Source organism: Mus caroli, unplaced genomic scaffold, assembly GCF_978045245.1.
Source record: "Mus caroli unplaced genomic scaffold, Mus_caroli_1 scaffold_6, whole genome shotgun sequence".
In the NCBI taxonomy this organism is placed as follows: Eukaryota; Metazoa; Chordata; class Mammalia; order Rodentia; family Muridae; genus Mus; species Mus caroli.
In genome coordinates this window covers 3,998,725-4,016,538 of record NW_028227261.1, presented here as the reverse complement: position 1 = coordinate 4,016,538, position 17,814 = coordinate 3,998,725, and the positions used below count along the sequence as shown (strand labels likewise).

Genomic DNA, 17,814 nt, shown 5'->3' with positions numbered 1-17,814 from the left:
CCCTGTCTCGAAAAAACCAAAAAAAAAAAAAAAAAAAGAAAGCTGACCTTCGGAGAAAATCTCCGGAGTTCAAATCTCCCGAGTCTTCAAACCTAGATAACTCCTTTTCTTACACTGTCCTAGTCTTAGTTTGGGGGAGCAGGAGACTGAACTAGTGTACCTGACAATACCTGTGAGGCCATAGGAAGTCTCCCAAGTCGGGCAGCATCCCCTGTGGCCAAATAACGGGGAGGAAGAGCCCTCTGTGAGACCTCAAGAGGATATTGCTGGGTCAAGATGCCCCCCAGATCGGGCATCTTTTTAACCCCCTCCACTTGCCCTCGTTCTGGGCATTGATGGGCCTCGTCTATGGCTCTCAAACGCCTAGCAGCGTGGAGAATCGAGCCCCGCCCTCCCCCTTTCAGGCCCAGAGAAAGGCGACCACAACTCTGGAACGTTCTCCTGCCGCTCCCCCACCCCCCGCCTTAGGGCGGGAGGGCCAGGTCTGGGTGGGTTTAGGCCCTGGGCTGGTGATGGGACTGAAGCCCAGAGGCGAGCGCTGCCACGCGCCGGGTAGCTTTAAAGCGCTCAGGCCAGTCGGCCCGGGAGGCCCCCTTGCAAGTAGCTACGGCTCTGGGACTGTGGCGGCACGGTACAAAGGCTCCGCGGGGCGGGCGGGCGGGAGGCACCGCACAAAAGGAGCAGCCGAGTGTTAAGGGCATTGTGCCGGGCGCACAAAGCGGCGCCCGCGTCCGCCTTCTCCGGGCCAAACTCCCGGCGCCCCGCGGTGCACGGGCCTCCAGCTGCCGCACATCTGTAGGAAGGCCAGGCGCGCGCCTCACCTGGGCGGGTCCTCTCCACCCTTCTTGCTCTCAAGCCAAGCCAGCAGCGGGGCAATTTGTCTTGTAATTACAATACTTCCCCAGAAACTGTTACCCTCTCCTTTCAGTCCAGTGCATTAGCAAACCAATGGTGCTGTGCACAGCTCTCCCGACGCACCGCGGGGTACCGGGCATTGGGCCCGCCCCCTCTCCAGAATTAGGGTCACTATAAAGTCCCCTTCTCTGGCCCCCGCCGCCCGCACCCCAGTACCCAGGGTTGTCTGAGCCATCACTCCCTCACAAACCTATGCCCAGGGATCCCGGCTGCACTGGGTGGGGCTGCACATGTGGGTGGCTAAATGTTTCTTAGGTAGTGGAAAATTGACCACAAAATGCGCTAATGCGCTAATTTGCAATGTTCTGCTTTGGCTGGAGGAAGTGAGGCCCGCCATGGGCAGGGACCGGATTCTCAATGGTTGCGCTCTGCTAGGATCTATTTAACAGGCCTGCCGCTCGGCGCCTCCCATTGCCCGTGGGACAGTCTTTGGACAGGGGTCTCTCTGTGTGTGCAGACATCTCTGTGATTCCTTCTTCCGTTGCTACAAAACACCTCCCAAAGTCTGCTCCTGCAGCTGAGGGTCGTGCAAGATTATGTCCAGGAGGGACCCCCTCTCCTCTTCACTCCCTTTTCCCAGAGCTCTGAAACAACCCTCTTCCTTCCACTAGGGTAGCTTTCATCGCTGCATCTTCCTCCAGGCATCCTCTTCTCCCACTAAGTTAAGACCTTTGCATCCTGCAAGGTCACTGGAAAAGATGACAGGTAATGAGATGCAGGCTGACGACTGGTGCTCTGTCTGCCAGCGAGGATGTCTTACCTTCGTCCACAGGCAGACCCACCCAGAAGAGAGCTTTCCCAGAGGTGAGGAGAGACAGCTGCTCACTTTGTCCTCTCTGAGCAAGCTGTGTAAAGTATTCTCTCTTTCTTGGACTGCTTGGAAGGTCATGGACCAACTTAGAAACCCTGCTTATGCAAACGGGGATGTAGGCCACTGACTCCCTTTCCATCTTTAGTGCTCAGGGTCCCCAAGGCACCTGGAAAGGAGCACAGGCCCAGTGGGAGGAGGGAAACCCAGGCCCCTTTTGCTCATGCAAGAAAAAAACAAAACAAAAAATAAAAAACAAAACAAAACAAAAAAACAACCCAAAACGTTCCTCTTAGAATTCCTGGGAGCTCTCGGCTCACCTCCACTCTACCCCCTTTCTCACACTTTGGAACTTAATCGGGAAAAGGGACCCGGTGACTTTGTGCCGTCTTCATTCCATTTCTCAAATTTGGCAAAAAGCACACATGGGTCTGAAAACAAAGTGGGGCAGGGATTTTAAGCCTCCCCCAAAAAGTCCCACCTCCCATCCCCGGGAGCCAGCAGCCTCGGGTCCTCGGTAGGAGGCACTTTATTCCTGCACTGCCAGCTTCAAACCAATACTAAATGATGAGCCTGGCACAAACTGGAATGGGTGCTGGTGGTAACTGGAAGAATCCTGTTCTCCTCTGCAGATGTGTCTCAAAGGGGGACGAAGTGATTGCTGTGTGTAATTAACTACCAGGGATGCAGCAGAAGCCCTGAAATGACTCAGAGGATTGTCTGCAGATGGGGTTGGAGAAGGCTGCAATTCTTTAACTCTCTTTAGTTGTGTGGGGACTTCCAATAGCCCAGCAGCCAAGGGCCCTTCAGGGGACAAAGGCAGGGACTTCAGTGAGTGTGTGGACACTGGCCAGGCTGGCCCAGCTCAGAAAGAGTGAGTTCAGAGAGACCGGTCTTTGTCCTGGCCTTTTGTGTCTCCCCTGAGCTGGCTCTGGTCTTTAAATATTTACCCGGCCCCTTTGTGCGCATATGACTTATGCACCGTGAGCTGATGAGCTCATAAATCACGCGTCATTTACCAGGCTGGAAAGAGGTGCTTTCATTCCTCCAGCCTGGGCCTGAAGACAGAAAACTTTCTTTTGGAAAACCGGGCTGTCTCTGGCAGAGATCTATAGCCACACTGGTCAGACTCCACACTGCCCTCGGCTTCCACGTGCACTCTGTGTAGATCAGAGGACTTGAATAACAGGGGACTGTGGGAGGGGGCGGGAGGGGGGAACGCACTGCAGAGGACTGGGACGTGAGCTTCCTGGGCTTTCCCCCCTGCTTGGCTTTAGGCTTGGACAACAGGAGCCAACTTTAGCCAGGGGATTTTGTGTGTGGTGAGCCGCTTGCTTATGTGCCGGTGTGAAGTGACCATGTTTGTCTCCTCCATGCATCTTTGCACCTGCCTTGGGCTTACTCTGCTCTGCTCTTCATAGTCTCTCTTGCTCAATCAAACCGTGATGCTTAAGAAACAAAATGCTGGGGCCTGGAGAGGTGGCTCAGTGGTTAGTACATTCTGGGGGGGGGGGGCTGGAGAGGTGGCTCAGTGGTTAGTACATACTGGGGGCCTGGAGAGGTGGCTCAGTGGTTAGTACATACTGGGGGCCTGGAGAGGTGGCTCAGTGGTTAGTACATTCTGGGGGCTAGAGAGGTGGCTCAGTGGTTAGTACATTCTGGGGGCTAGAGAGGTGGCTCAGTGGTTAAGAGTACATACTGATCTTGTAGAAGACATCTCATAACCACCTTTAACCCCAGTTCCTGGGGTGGGGGTGGGAGGGGTTCAATTCACCTCTGGCCTCCGCTCACAGAAACAACATGCCCCAATATCAAAAGCCACCTGCCCTGCTCCCTGTCAAACCTACACATTACCTGCAACTTCCTGTAGCTACTTACATACGTGTGCATGCGTGTCATGAGTACTCGTCCTCAGCCCCGTTGAGTGGACTCAAAAGGAGAGCTCCTCTGGCTGGGCCCAGGCAGGAAGGCTGTGCTGGCCTGTGGTGGTGGCATTTGGGGATGGGGGAGGCGTGGGCTGCAGAGAAAGAGGTCCTTTTGTGCTTGCCTGGAAGCTCCCAGGACAGCACACATTCAAATGCTTCCTTTCAAGAGAAGGCAAGCAGAGCGTCCCAGCACTGGGCTTCTTCCCTTCCGACACCCACTCTGGGTACACTGTGAGTCCATTCGATTAGACTCCACTCCTATGGGAAAAGCCTTTGTTTCCCTGCATAGCATCTGGGTGTATCCCTCTCGGTGTGGCTGTATCCCTGGGTGATATGCACGCATGCTCCCTGTGTGACTGTTCCCCGGGGCATATGCACTCTCTGTGTATAACTGTTTCCTTAGGTACGTATGTTCTTTGTGTGTGACTATGTAGCTGAGTCTGTGTGTGCTTGCTGTGTGTGGCTGTTTCTGAGCATACACGCTCTTCAGTATGACTGTATCTCTGGTTATATGCACTCTGGATGTGTGATTGCTTCTCTGCCTATAGACGCTGTTTTGATGAAACTGTTTTACTGGGTATATGCATTTTCTGTGTGAATTTTTCCCTGGGTATACACATGGCTAGATGTGTATAGATATGCCTGCTTGCCCTCTCCTCCAGCATGCCACTATGAGTTCTGGGCCCTGACAGACCAGTAATTCCTAAAAAGTCCCCATCCCCTGGAGTGTACCCCACCTGGCAGAGCAGGTCTTTTCCTTTCTCCTGCCTCTAGGTTAGGGCTGGGGCCTGGGGGAGATGACCAGGAAACAGGGTGGAGTTGCCCAAGCTTTCCTAACCCCCAGCCCTTAGTCAGTTACACTCTGCTTGGTGCCTAAGAGTGCAGATCAAAAGCTCAGCCCCCCCCCCCCCCCCCCCCCCCCCCGCTAAGGCCTGGGGAGGGGCTTCAGCCAGAGAGAGTTTTGTAGTGAGGGGCAAGAAGCACCCTCTAGTGGCTCTGATGTGTCCTGAGTCCGGGAAGGCCACAAGGAACAGGACAGTAGCCCAGACTCCTGCTCTCAGCCCTGTAACATTAAAGGCCAGGCCCTCCTACCAGTATGGTGCCACTGATGTCACCTTTATGTCTTGCTTGGCTTTAGTGTCAAATTAACACAGCCTGGTTATCTTAGAAGGAAGCCTAATTGAGGACTTGCCTAAATCAAATTGTGCAAGTCTGCGGGGACTGCATTCCTCAGGCAGGGGATACTCGACCGGATGAGAAAGCCAGCCCGGAAACAGCGCTTATTCATGGTTCCTGCCCTGACTACACTTGGGGATGGACTACGACCTCAGCTGTAAGGCCACGAACCCTCTCCTCCTCAAGTTCCTTTGGTTCACATTTAGGCGTAGCAACAGAAAGGAGACTAGAACACGGTATTTGGTGTGCGTTGCTGGGGTTTTGAAACCCTTACATCTGTTTCTAGTTGCGATCACCTCACTTTGACAAATGCCTCCCAAGCAGGACCTCAGCACAGTGCAGGCCGTTATAGATTACCCTGGTGCTATTCTTCCAGCCCTCTGTCTGGCACTCAGCAGAATTCGCAGAGGACACTGCTCTCTGGCCTGCTTACTTGCCCATGCTTAGCTTTCTTTTTTTTTAAAGATTTATTTATTTATTATATGTAAGTACACTGTAGCTGTCTTCAGACACTCCAGAAGAGGGCGCCAGATCTCGTTACGGATGGTTGTGAGCCACCATGTGGTTGCTGGGATTTGAACTCTGGACCTTCGGAAGAGCAGTCGGATGCTCTTAACCACTGAGCCATCTCACCAGCCCCCATGCTTAGCTTTCTTATGTAGCCCAGGAACACCTGCCAAGGAATGGGCCCGCCTACATCAGTTATAATCAAGACAATCCCTCACAAGTGTGCCCACAGGATTCTCTTGTCAGATGACTCTAGGCTGGGCCACTGTGACAAAGTAGGCCGCAGACAACTGTCAGTCCAACACAGTTTACAGGAAGGCAAGGTTCCCAGGAGTCACCTGCCTGAGGTCACCAAGACGAGATGCAGAATGTTGGCACCTGTGATAGCAGCCCAGTGTCTCCATCCACATGCCCATACATCGGGGCTCCTGCCAGGTCAGGACTTGCTGCTGAGCTACACACATGCAAGGCTCACTACAGCCCCGCCAGGCCCTGTCTCTCATCTTGGTTAGGCTTGCTCTTCCCGGCCCTGTTTTTCAAATCCAGCACCAGCTCCTGGCTCCTCAGTGGAAATGGCTGCCCCATTTCCAGCAGCTGGCAAGTACTGGCAGTTCCTAGGGCCTTCCATGCCTACCCTGTAGCCCTCCCGACCCAGAGCCTCTCTCCTGGACTCAAACCAAACCAACCCCACATCTAGCCTATCAGATAAAAAGCCTTCAGTTAGAACTCATGACCCCGACTTCTCTAGCATCAGATAAGATCTGGGATGATGGCTCACACCTAAAATTCTAGCCTTCAGGAAGGGAGAGACTGAAGGAGCAGAAGGAAGTTCAAGGGTCTTTTCCAGATAGCTAGAAAGTTTGGGGCTGCCCTGGGCTACAGAGGATACACTGTCTCAAAAGCAAAACAAGGAAGAGTGCAGTCGTGCCTTTCATTCCAACAACTAGGAGGTAGAGGCAGAGAGGCAGAGGCAGATGATCTGAGCTGGATCTGTTAGCATTCTAAACTCCGCCCCACAGTTACCTGGTAACAGGAAACAGCCAGGAAAAGGGGCTATTGGCCCCTCCTAGTTCTCTTATCCTGACTCTCCCTGATCCTCTTTTCTCTCTCTCACCCCTCTCTCTCCACGTGTTTCCGTCCGGCCTCTCCTCTTTTCTCTTCTCTTCCTTCTCCTCCCCCTCTTCTTCTCCTCCTCCTCCCACTCTTCTTCTTCTTCTTCCTCCTTCTTTCTTCTTCCCTTCTCCTCCTTTCTTCTTCTTCTTCTTCTTCTTCTTCTTCTTCTTCTTCTTCTTCTTCTTCTTCTTCTTCTTCTTCTCCTCCTCCTCCTCCTCCTCCTCTTCTTCTTCCTCCTCCTTCCTCCTCCTTTCTTCTTCTCTTCTCCTCCTCCTTTTCTTCTTCTTCTCCTCCTTCTCCTTCCTCCTCCTCCTTCCTCCTTCTTTCTTCTTCCCTTCTCCTCCTCCTCCTTTTCTTCTTCTTCTTCTTCTTTTCTTCTTCCTCTCTCTCTCTCTCTCTCTCTCTCTCTCTCTCTTCCTTCTGAACTCCCCTTTCCATGCCCTAAATAAACTCTATTCTACACTACACTCGTCGTATGGCTGGTACCTCAGGGGAATGGTCTGCTGATCCACGCCTCCCACACCTCACTATACCGTGCTTTTCACATATCTTGGTCCCTTTTTATAAACCAACAGGATTCCAACCCGGTCAAACGACCTTGTGTCGTGCCTCATACAGATGTACAAATACATAGATGTACAAAGGTACAGACTTAAAATGATAAAAATGGTGAAAACCTTCCGGTCTTAACACGCCCATCTTCATTATAGGCAACATGGAAAACGCACAGACAACCTATGCGGGTCAAGGAAAATCGTCCAGAATGTCGTCACCTAAGGTAGCTGATTTCAACCCTTCTCCCCAAGTCAAGCGAGGACCGCACCCCACTTAGGAAGAGGGTGATCCATTTCAGGGAGGTCACGAATGCGAGCTCTGAAGCGTGTCTCCGAGTCTGCGGACCCCGCTCGCACCTGCGCAGTGTCCCGGTGCGAGCCAGCGGCCGGTTACGCCCAGTCGTCTCTTGGGCTCTAAACTTGAGACGAACTTCTGCAGAGCGCCGAGGCCACTTCCGGGTTCCTGCGTCGCCCGCCCCTCTGCGACGTCACACTGTCCCGAGCTGAAGGGCGGGGCCTGCGAGACAAGCCGCTCGCTCCGAATCCGGCCCTCAGCCGCTGCGGCAGTCTCGCGAGACCTCGCCGGCAGCGCACAGCTCCGGGCACTTGCCCTTCCCGAGCCGGCGTCGGCGGTGGAGTGCGCAGGCGCGGCCTTCGGGTTTCCCCGGCTACAGTCGGCGCTTCGGCCCGCTAGTCCGCCGCCGGCTCTTCCGCCGCCCTGCGCCATGGCGGGCTGCGCGGCGCGGGTTCCGCCGGGCTCCGAGGCGCGCCTCAGCCTCGCTACCTTCCTCTTGGGCGCCTCGGTGCTCGCTCTGCCGCTGCTCACGCGCGCCGGCCTGCAGGGCCGCACCGGGCTGGCTCTCTACGTGGCCGGACTCAACGCGCTGCTGCTGCTGCTCTACCGGCCGCCGCGCTACCAGGTGCGGAGGGACCGGGATCGGGCGGGCGGGACCGGTGGACCGGTTGACCCGGACACGGACCAGGCACAGGGCGGGACGGACAGGATGGACCGGTAGACCGGGACTCCAGACCCGGATCAGGGTCGGGGTGGACCGTTAGACCTGGACAGGGACGGACGGGTGGACCGGGACCAGGCGGGCTTCGGGCTGGGTGGGCGGAGTAGGTGCGGACCAGGCAGGACAGAGCTAGCTGGCTGCGCCGGAGCAGGGCGAGCCGGGTCCACTGGAGCTGGAGACGAAGCAGATGAGCTGGGGTCGACGGGGATCAGGGACCGATCAGTCAGGGATGGGGCAGGGTAGGTGCGCCAGGTACATTAGAACCGGAAAGACTGGACGCGGGGACCAGGATCCGTCAGGCAGGGCTGGGTAGATGGACTGGGGACAGGGACCGGGCAGGCGGGGAACAGTCTATATTACCTAGCCCATTGGTGGTCGGTTTACGGGATGCCCCCCTATCCCGGCTTGTATGTCAACCAACAGTTGAGGTCACAGGAGGGACCCACTTCTAGCTGTGAGTGATAAGTGCATTTCCTGCCTATCAACAGCTAAGGCAGATGCGCATTAGGTGGGAAGTGAGCTAACCCATGAAATTTTAATTCAGTCAGGTGTGGTATTTTACCTGCTGGTCAAACTCCCCGCAGGGCACAGAGTTTGAGAGCTGGAGTGGTTGACTTGGGAGTATCAACCATAAACTGGGCTTAAACAGTTTTTCTGTAGTTAGCCCTGCAGTTACTAGTAGTAATAATAGTTATCGTGGCTGTTTTTTTTTTTTTTGGTTTTTCGAGACAGGGTTTCTCTTTATAGCTCTGGCTGTCCTGGAGCTCACTTTGTAGACCAGGCTGGCCTCGAACTCAGAAATCCGCCTGCCTCTGCCTCCCGAGTGCTGGGATTAAAGGCGTGCGCCACCACGCCCGGTTTATCGTGGCTGTTAAAATTGGTTATTCTTAGCCGGGCGTGGTGGCGCACGCCTTTAATCCCAGCACTCGGGAGGCAGAGGCAGGCGGATTTCTGAGTTCGAGGCCAGCCTGGTCTACAGAGTGAGTTCCAGGACAGCCAAGGCTACACAGAGAAACCCTGTCTCGAAAAACCAAAAAAAAAAAAAAAAAAAAATTGGTTATTCTTAGGCTGCCCTAAAATATAACATTGCTGTTATTCTCATGGCTTAGATGGGTAAACTCTTATTTAGGCAACTTGTCCAAGGCCAGAGCCCGGCGGGTAAGGACAAAGTTTGAACCAAACACTGTGGTTCATCCTCTTTATCTCTTGAGCAAATGGATCCTGCTCACTGAGGGCCTTACTAATCCACGATAGTCCGCAGCCTGGGTTTCAGCTCTGCAAAAGGAACATCTGGTGACTGAGGCCTTTCTGGGTGTGTTTCAGATAGCCATCAGAGCTTGTTTCCTTGGCTTTGTGTTTGGCTGTGGTGTGCTGCTAAGTTTCAGCCAGTCCTCTTGGAATCACTTTGGCTGGTAAGAGAGACTTTGGGAGCGGTAGTGGATGGTGTTGAGGTGTGAGGGATGGCAGCAGTGGGCGAGTAGTGATCTCTCCTCATCCCTGGACGGGCTCTGACAGAACAGGAGGCTGGTTAGGATTCTGAAGAAGCAGCCTCCTGCCCCCCCCGAATCCCCACACTTCAAACCTTGTGAACACGACCGTGCATGTTAGTGGATTATGTCTGTGGTGGATGGAAACGGGTCTCCCTGTGCCCTCTCCAGAGGGCCCATCACCCGAAGTTGCTGTGATGAGCCGTTCCCTGAAGGGGTGCAGGTCCGCGGTGATGGGCAGGGGCCAGTCTCCAGGTGTCTTCTAAGCCTTTTCCGTCTCGGTTTCTATTAGGTCCCGGCTAGTGCTCCCCCCACAGCCAGTGTAGGACTTTCCCCTACACTATGAGTTCAGTCCCTTGAGCCTTCTAGCCTCTGACTTGGATATGAACCGTGGCTTCAAGGTAAAAAGCTTTATCTCCTATTATCAGTATGCTGAGCCATCTAATCCTTCTTTGCTGGAATTATTTTAGTTCTGTTGAATTTTGTTTCCCACATGCGTCACTACTTTGTTGATATCTCCCCTCTCATGTTAACATGTGAAACTGTCATATTAAAGGAGTAAAGGGACCATAGTTTCTCCTTCACCTATGGAGATTTTTTTAGTTTTGTCTGTGACATTCAGAAACATAACAGCACCACAGAACCACACTTGTGCCTGCTGGAGAGGGAAGGGAGTGACCTGCGTGTGTGTGTGCCTGGTGTCACCCAGGTGGGTGACGGCAGCACCACACGCCAGTCTGGGGCAGTTGAGCAGACCAGGTCTGTGCTTTTGCCTAACTTGGTTCTCTTGCCTGCTTTACCTCTTCCGTTTTGTTTTTAAATAGGTACGTGTGCTCGCTGTCTCTGTTCCACTATTCTGAGTACTTAGTGACAGCTGTCAATAATCCCAAAAGTCTGTCCTTGGACTCCTTCCTTCTGAATCACAGTCTGGAGTACACGGTAGCCGCCCTGTCTTCTTGGATAGAGTTCACGCTTGAGAACATCTTTTGGCCAGGTTAGTGTGCCCTACTTTCCTAGGTGTGGGAGAGAGGCCGGGAAGATGACATTGAGCCACCTCCCAGGTCTAATCTCCCTTGAGCTCTTCTCCCCAGCCCTCTCCTCTTCCTAAGCTATTTATAAAGGACAGGCTCCACTCGCTGGAGAATTCTGCTTCTGGATTTCGAATCCAGGACATGGACATTTTGCTCTAAGCCTTGCATAATGCAGGGCGCTACCTAAGACGGAGCCCCACCTGGAGGGCTGTGATCTTGACTTTGGCATTGGTCTAGATGATGTCTAGGGCCTGAACACTTTTCGTAACATGAACACTTCCCAAGGTTTTTATTATAAAAATCCTCTGAATTCGGAGCACACTTAAACTTCCCAAAAAGGCAGATGTGGGTCCTAGGGCTGACTTTGGGACCCAGGACCGTCTCTGCTTCTCTCAGCAGCCCTTATTCCTCAGAGAAGAACAGAGCCAGTCTGCCCAGGCAGGGCAAGCTGCTTACAGCTCATGTGTTGGTGCTGGGAAACCGGTGGCCCTGGGGTTGGGGGTTTTCTTATCAAGTTTAATGTGTGACAGGTGCCAGTTGTCCCTGGGATGGTTTCTGATGTTCCTCTCTGTAGGTGATAGGTTCGTTTCAAACAGTGAAGGGGGAATCGCCACCCCAGTGTCCCCACTCTCTCTTTGTCCCTCGTGTCTGTTTCCGCAGAACTGAAGCAGATTACCTGGCTGAGTGCCACTGGGCTACTGATGGTGGTCTTCGGAGAATGCCTGAGGAAAGCTGCCATGTTTACGGCTGGCTCCAACTTTAACCATGTGGTGCAGAGTGAAAAGTCAGACACCCACACTCTGGTGACAAGTGGGGTGTATGCTTGGTGCCGGCACCCCTCCTATGTGGGCTGGTTTTACTGGAGTATCGGAACCCAGGTATAGTACCAGAGTTGACCCTGCTCTCCTGGGAATTTAGTTTTCTAAGTTTCTTTGTTTTTGGTATCTTGACACAGGGTCTTGCTATGTGGCCTAAGCTAAGTTTGAACTTGTAGCCCTCCTGTCTAGGCCACTTGACTTCTTTACTTTTCCTAAGTTGAAGTGTAATTGGCACACTATAAAGCCACTGTTTCTAAGTGTGCACTCTAGTGTGTGAGTGTGTGCACAGGCTGCTTTTCTCATGTGACTTCCTCCCTGGCGGGTTACAGGCGGTGACTCTAAAAGCTGGAGATCAAATCTAGTTTTGCCATGTTTTTTTTGTTTTTGGTTTTGGTTTTGGTTTTGGTTTTTCGAGACAGGGTTTCTCTGATAGCCCTGGCTGTCCTGGAACTCACTTTGTAGACCAGGCTGGCCTCGAACTCAGAAATCCGCCTGCCTCTGCCTCCCGAGTGCTGGGATTAAAGGCGTGCGCCACCACGCCCGGCTAGTTTTGCCATGTTTTACAGGTAAAATCAGGGCGTTGTTTTGAGTTAATTGCTTTATTTGTTTTAAGCTTGAGGACAGTTTATCCTTTAAAAGGAAACCTCGAAGACAGGCAAGTGGTCTGTCTGTCTTGCAGCTTCCAGGAGCACAGAGGTGGCCACTTGGAGGGAGCTTTAGATAAGGAGCAAGGGAGCTGGGATGCTGGGGGCTTGGGTGGGGTAAAAGCAGACAGTGGCCAGCACTGGGAAGAGATGGGCATGCTGCCTTCCTGGATGGCATCTCCTCAGGCTGCCTGCTTCTGGGACCTCTGGTGGCAGTGGTACAGTCCTGCCCTGCATTGGGTCCCTTTCTGGCGCTCTGACTTGGGTCTGGAACACCTTGGGCGAGGAAAGGTAAGCTTTGGGGAGGGAGTGTCCTCAGCCACCCTCTGGTGGCTCAGTGGGTTTGCATCAAAAAATAGGTCTGAATGAGGCCAAGGTCCTGCCGGGTTAATGAGAGCAGTCGGTGGGGGGTTGCTGGCTCGGGATGCAGACCAAACCCTTGTTTTTGACAGCTGTCTCTGGATTCTATACTTAGTCCTAGAACAGCTCAGCCAGAGAGTGTAACTGGAGCCTGGGAAGATCACCTGGGGCCCAGACGTCCCATCAGTGGTACATGGGCCATGGGGATGCTGGTGACCCCATAATGGGGTGGGAAGGTCAAGTGACTAGCATTTCTTTCAAAGCTTTGTGTTTCCGAGATGGAGACGTGTCAGGAGTGTCATGATGTTACTCTTGCCCTGGGGACACACCGAGGGGAGGCGATGAATGTAATTTGTGTGCCTAAGTGCTTTAGAGAGGAAAGATTTTTCATACCTTTTTGGATAATGAGTATTTTCTACATTGTGCCCTGGTACTTGTGCTTGCCTGGGTGTGTGAGGGGCCAGGTGCTCGCACGCATGTGTGGAAGATAAGTCTTACCTGCAACAGTATTTACCCTTAAACAAAACACGGATTTATCCTCTTAACTGGAATGGTGCTGGTGAGACACAGGCTGATCTCGAGCTCAGTAGAAGGTTGTCCATGATGATTAAGAAACTTACCATCAAGGCTGCCCTGCTGTGAGGGCACAGACTTTGTGCTGACAGATGGGCGGGGCCTGGTCACTGAGGCTTCCCTTGTCTACCCTACAAGCCAGGACACTGCTGTGGGAATACTGCTGCCGAGTCAGTTGGGTGATGGGCTAGCACCTTAGCATGGTGCTAGGAACACAGCAAGTTCTCAGTGAACAGTGCAGGGACGTGGCAAGGAGTTGGGGGCGTGCCTGATATCACCGGACAGGTCCTGATGCCTGCAGTGGGTAGGGCTGGGTTAGTGGTTTCCACAGCAACAAAGGAAGCTTCTAGGAGCTGGAGATGCTTTCAGCCTTGAGGGACTGTTTGGCTGGAGGACCAGGTTAAGCAAGGGTGTGTGTGTGTGTGTATAAAGAAGAAGCCATGTATAAAGGCAGCTAGACACAGCCTCTCTGACTTGTGGACACTGTTACTGTCTGAGCAGAGTGGTCTCTGTGAGGAGATGTTTTGGCAGCTCAGATAGTTGAGTGGCCTTTGGCTTATGTGGCCCTGAGGGGAGGAGGCAAGGGGCCAAGGCTGGCAAGTATGCTCAGGTGGGCAGACGTCAGGGCGGATGGAGACACCCCTTCATCAGGAGGGGTATGTGTTATGTGATTGAAACCCATGGTCCTTCACTGTAACCGAGGTCTCGCTTACTGAAGGGAATCACAGACAGGTACAAAGGGGTGCAGCTGTGAAGTGCTCTAGAAGGAGTCATGTGGGGAGAAGGCCTGGGCAGCGGGCTGCTCTGACTGGGTACCCTGTGATTCCTCTGCCAGGTGATGCTGTGTAATCCCATCTGTGGCGTGGTCTATGCCCTGACGGTGTGGCGCTTCTTCCGAGATCGCACAGAAGAGGAGGAGATCTCGCTGATTCACTTTTTTGGGGAAGAATACTTGGATTATAAAAAGAGGGTGCCCACAGGCCTGCCTTTCATAAAGGGGGTCAAGGTGGAGCTATGACGGGGTGAGGCCCCGTGTGACCGGGGAACCTCTGGCCCTGCGCAGCCTAGGACAAAACTGTTTCAAGTTGGGCACTGCAGAGTGAGTTTTCTTAATTGTTTTATATGTAACTAATTACTCCTCAGACCGTCACCCAGGACCTAATGTTGAGAAGACCTTGGGTCCAAAGGAGCCACGGCAGCGTCTCCTGCACTGAAGTCAGGTGGAGCAAGGAGTGTGTCAAGGCGGCTGTCAGCACTCTTCCACTGTGGCAGGGTGATGACCCTATGCCCCCTCAGGCCAGAGTGTGTTTGCACGGTGACCAGGATGCTCGGGAGGGGTGGGCACTGCCCTTTGCAGCACTCAGCCCACTGGAGGTGTGGTCAGAGTTGCCGTGCTGAATATCAGCATTGGAAATGCTTTCATTTAACCCACAGCACAACCCAGCTTTAACCTTCGTCCGCCCATAACTGCATGAGCATCTGCGTTAACTCTGGAGACTCCTGCCCTCGGCTCATCACGCATTTAATCATATTTACACACCAATTTTATAAAAATAGCAGTGTAGATTCCAAGGACACTGAGCCTCCATGCCCGGGAGTTTCTAAGTCCAACTTTTACATGGCAACAGGTAGCACAGACCCTCAGGTGCTCTGCAGCTTTGGAGTAGCCATTGAACCTGGGCTGAGGATGGGGGCCCCGGGTTCTTCCCAGGCCCTGGCCTTGGCTCAGCTGTACCCCTAGGAAGTAATGTCCGTGCTCATTCTGAGAAATGCTGCCCTCTGTGTGTTCGGGATTGTTCTTATTTATCATAGCTGTGATTTTTGTTTCTGTGTTGCAATGAGTCTGTCAACTTAGTTTCCTGTGTTTTTTCAAAGTAAGCCACCCTCCTGCTGCAGCAGATGTTTTCCAGAAGGTTCCAGCACAGCTCATGCATCTGCAGCCTGAGGCACATTAACCCTCAGCAGTCCACAGCAGAGGGGCCTCGTTGAGTTTCCGTAGCATCTTTGTTCTGCTGGTCTGGAAGAACCTTTGGCTTTCTCTGTGTTGAGCACAAAAGCTTTAAGAGGTGTAGCTCTTAATTAATCCTGGACTGGACAAGAGCCTGGTCCTGCTGTGAGGCCCTTCCAGATTTAGTTTGGTTTGTTGTCCTTGGTCAGCACCACTGCAGGTCCTACTTTGAGATGTAGAAGTCTTAGTCTGCCATGCATGAGCACGGAGTCATGGGTGGAGAATCCAATGGGAAAATCCTGAGTGTCTCAGGTCACACCCAGCTCTGATAAAGGCGTGCTGTGCTGCGAGGCAGAATGGATCGGTGTACCTCGCCTTCCCTGCCAGCTCCAGCAGAATCCAGATCAGCCTGCATAGTGCTCTGTGCTGCAGCCAAGTCCTCTCAGACTTGAGAAAACCCTTTTCCTTCTCCCCTGTTCCACTGAGCAGACACTGCTGGGTTGCAAGTTTAGTGCTCCTGGCCTTCAGACATGTGGTCACCCTTGAGTACAGCTCCCGTCCTCCTCAGAAGACCTCCTGCCTTCACAAGCACACCACTGCACAGCAGCACACCTGGTACATCAGGCCAGACAAGCCCAGGTCTCCAGCAGGGTACCAAAGCGGGCTTGGTAATTAATGCCAAGCTGGAATTCAGCAGAACATAAGTGCTCATGAGTTCTGACTTAGGGCTTCATGTTGGCAGTGGCAGCATTGGCATCTTCAGGAACAATGTGACAGTTGTACCCCGATGGGGGGATGCTGACTTTGGCCACTCACAGTTGGCTGGCTGAAGCAGGACTCCTGTGCCACACACAGCAAACTGCTGCTGCTGCTGGGCTTTCCCAGCAGAGCTGCTGGGTCTGCAGATCTGTTCCACCAGTACTCAGAGGTCCCTGCGAAGGAAGCTGGGATGGAGGGTGTGGCTCTGGCCAAGAGGATGGTGAAGGTTAATGTCAGTGAGTGCTCAACATTGAGATACCTTAGGACCTTGTCAGGCTGGAGAGAACAGGCAAGTGGCTGGTTCTGTGTTGTCATGCAGCCAGAGTTGACAGAACCTCGGGGGCTGGGTAAAGGAGGAATTCTAGCTTATTCTTGACATAATAGACAGGCATTCTATCAGCAGGGAGGTGACCCCAGTGCCAGTTCCTCCACCAAAACGCGTGAGATTCCAGAAGCCTCAAAGACCTGTGCCCTGGTTTGTAGTAAGCCAGGGAAGGCTCCAGGAGAGCCTCGAGCCAGTCCAGCTGGAAGTGTTCCTCGGGCCACCCGGCCCATCACTGCTGCAGCCAGGACCCCACGACCACTTCCAAACTGCAGTGGTGCTGACCAAGGGTGAAAGTGGGGATGTGGCCAGAGCACTGCTAATTACCACACCCTCCTGTGCTTGGGCCCTCCCATCAGGGTCAGGATGGCCTCCCTCACAGGGGTGTTGTGGGAAGATGAGCTGGGTGGCATAATGAAATCTTAGGACAAGAACCAGGTGCCTGTGTGTTAGAAAGCAGTGTGTGCTAACATGTGTCCAAAAAAACATTCTGCCAGCTTGCAAGTAATTTATTTTTAGATTTTATGGCTTAATTTTGTTGTTGTTCTATATACCAAAGAGGCTTACGGGTTTGCCAGTTAGCGTGTGAGGCCAGTTAGTTGGCTCGGAAGCTGCCAGCCTTCAGGACCTGAGGCTTGCAGAGCTCCGTGGCAGCCATGGCTGTTGTCCACACCAGACTGCCCAGGAATAAGTATGGTGATATGAGTGGAGACAGTCCACACTTCCCAGAGCCAGCCCCACTCGCTAGGCTGCAAACGGGGGGAAATGGATTTGTGACATCATCCCCAGCTCTTTATCAGTGCATCTAAGCTGGGCTGGCTCCAGCCTCCCATTCCCCTTGAGGGCCAGGAAGTTGTCTTTTTGATGGATGGGGAGTGGCTAATGGCAGCCCTTGGCATTGTGGACGGTAAGGCAAAATGTTGGCTTTGGATGTTACCCTCCACCTGCCAGAGGCCAGAGAGAGGGAGCCCAGGCCTTGGGACTCCTGGTGAGGTGCTGGATTGCACCCTAGGAGACAGGAGGCTGCATTCTTTAAAGAGCGTCCCAGGGATGCGGGTGGAGGAAGACCGGGCCACCCTTCTGACATTCCTAGGATGGCAGTCGGCAATCCACTGGGGACTATGAGTGTCATGCGGCAGGATCTGGCAGGTGGCTGGTTTCTGCTGCCGTGAGCTGGGGATTATTTTACCTCTATGGATGTAGCCGTAACCGGGGGCAGCAGAATTGGCTTGCCGAGGCTTTTCAGGTATTATAAGGGCAGCAGTGTCCTAGGGTTTCCACAGATGGAGGAGTTGTCAGGAGATTGGTTTGTCTGCTTGCAGGCTTCGGAGTGGAGGTTTCTGTGTGGAAAGCGGGTACCTTACAGAAAATAGGCGACTTGGCAGTCATGGGGCAGGAAGCATTCAGGAGGCCCTGTGGCTGCTACAAACCGGTGTGGCAGGGCAGAAAGCTTAACAGCAGTGTCCTTGGTGGGAGCTGCTGCTTGGACCTAGGGTGTCTGTCGCCTTACCCTTACCGATTCTTCCCACTTAGTTGCTAACTTGGGGCCGGCCACTCAGCCTGAGGGCTCAGCCAAAGCTCCCGGGTTGCCTCCTGCATTCTCCCCTGCCTTAGGTATCTGCTGCGGCAAGGTAGAGCCCTCAGCCTCCCGATGGGCAGGCCAGGCAGCTGCGTGGCTGTGGGGCTTGTCCTGAGAGGAAGCAGCTTGTCTGACCCACTGCAAGGAGGACTGTGGAGTAATCACTGTATTATTCTTTTTACATACAGAAATGTTTATTTAAATATATTAAATGGGATTTTCTTTCACAGATACTGAATATTCTTTCTAATTCTTAAATAAAACTGTACTTGGTTTCAC

General features: G+C 53.2%; 1 protein-coding gene across 1 annotated transcript; it reads left to right on the top strand.

The window, feature by feature from the left end:
* Positions 1 to 7,600: 7,600 nt before the first annotated feature.
* Positions 7,601 to 17,814, top strand: Icmt (isoprenylcysteine carboxyl methyltransferase). Its single transcript, XM_021160043.3, has 5 exons — positions 7,601 to 7,918; positions 9,338 to 9,426; positions 10,326 to 10,495; positions 11,193 to 11,410; positions 13,763 to 17,814. Exons 1-5 carry the CDS (start codon positions 7,724 to 7,726, stop codon positions 13,943 to 13,945), a joined length of 855 nt encoding a protein of 284 aa, XP_021015702.1. The 5' UTR covers positions 7,601 to 7,723; the 3' UTR covers positions 13,946 to 17,814.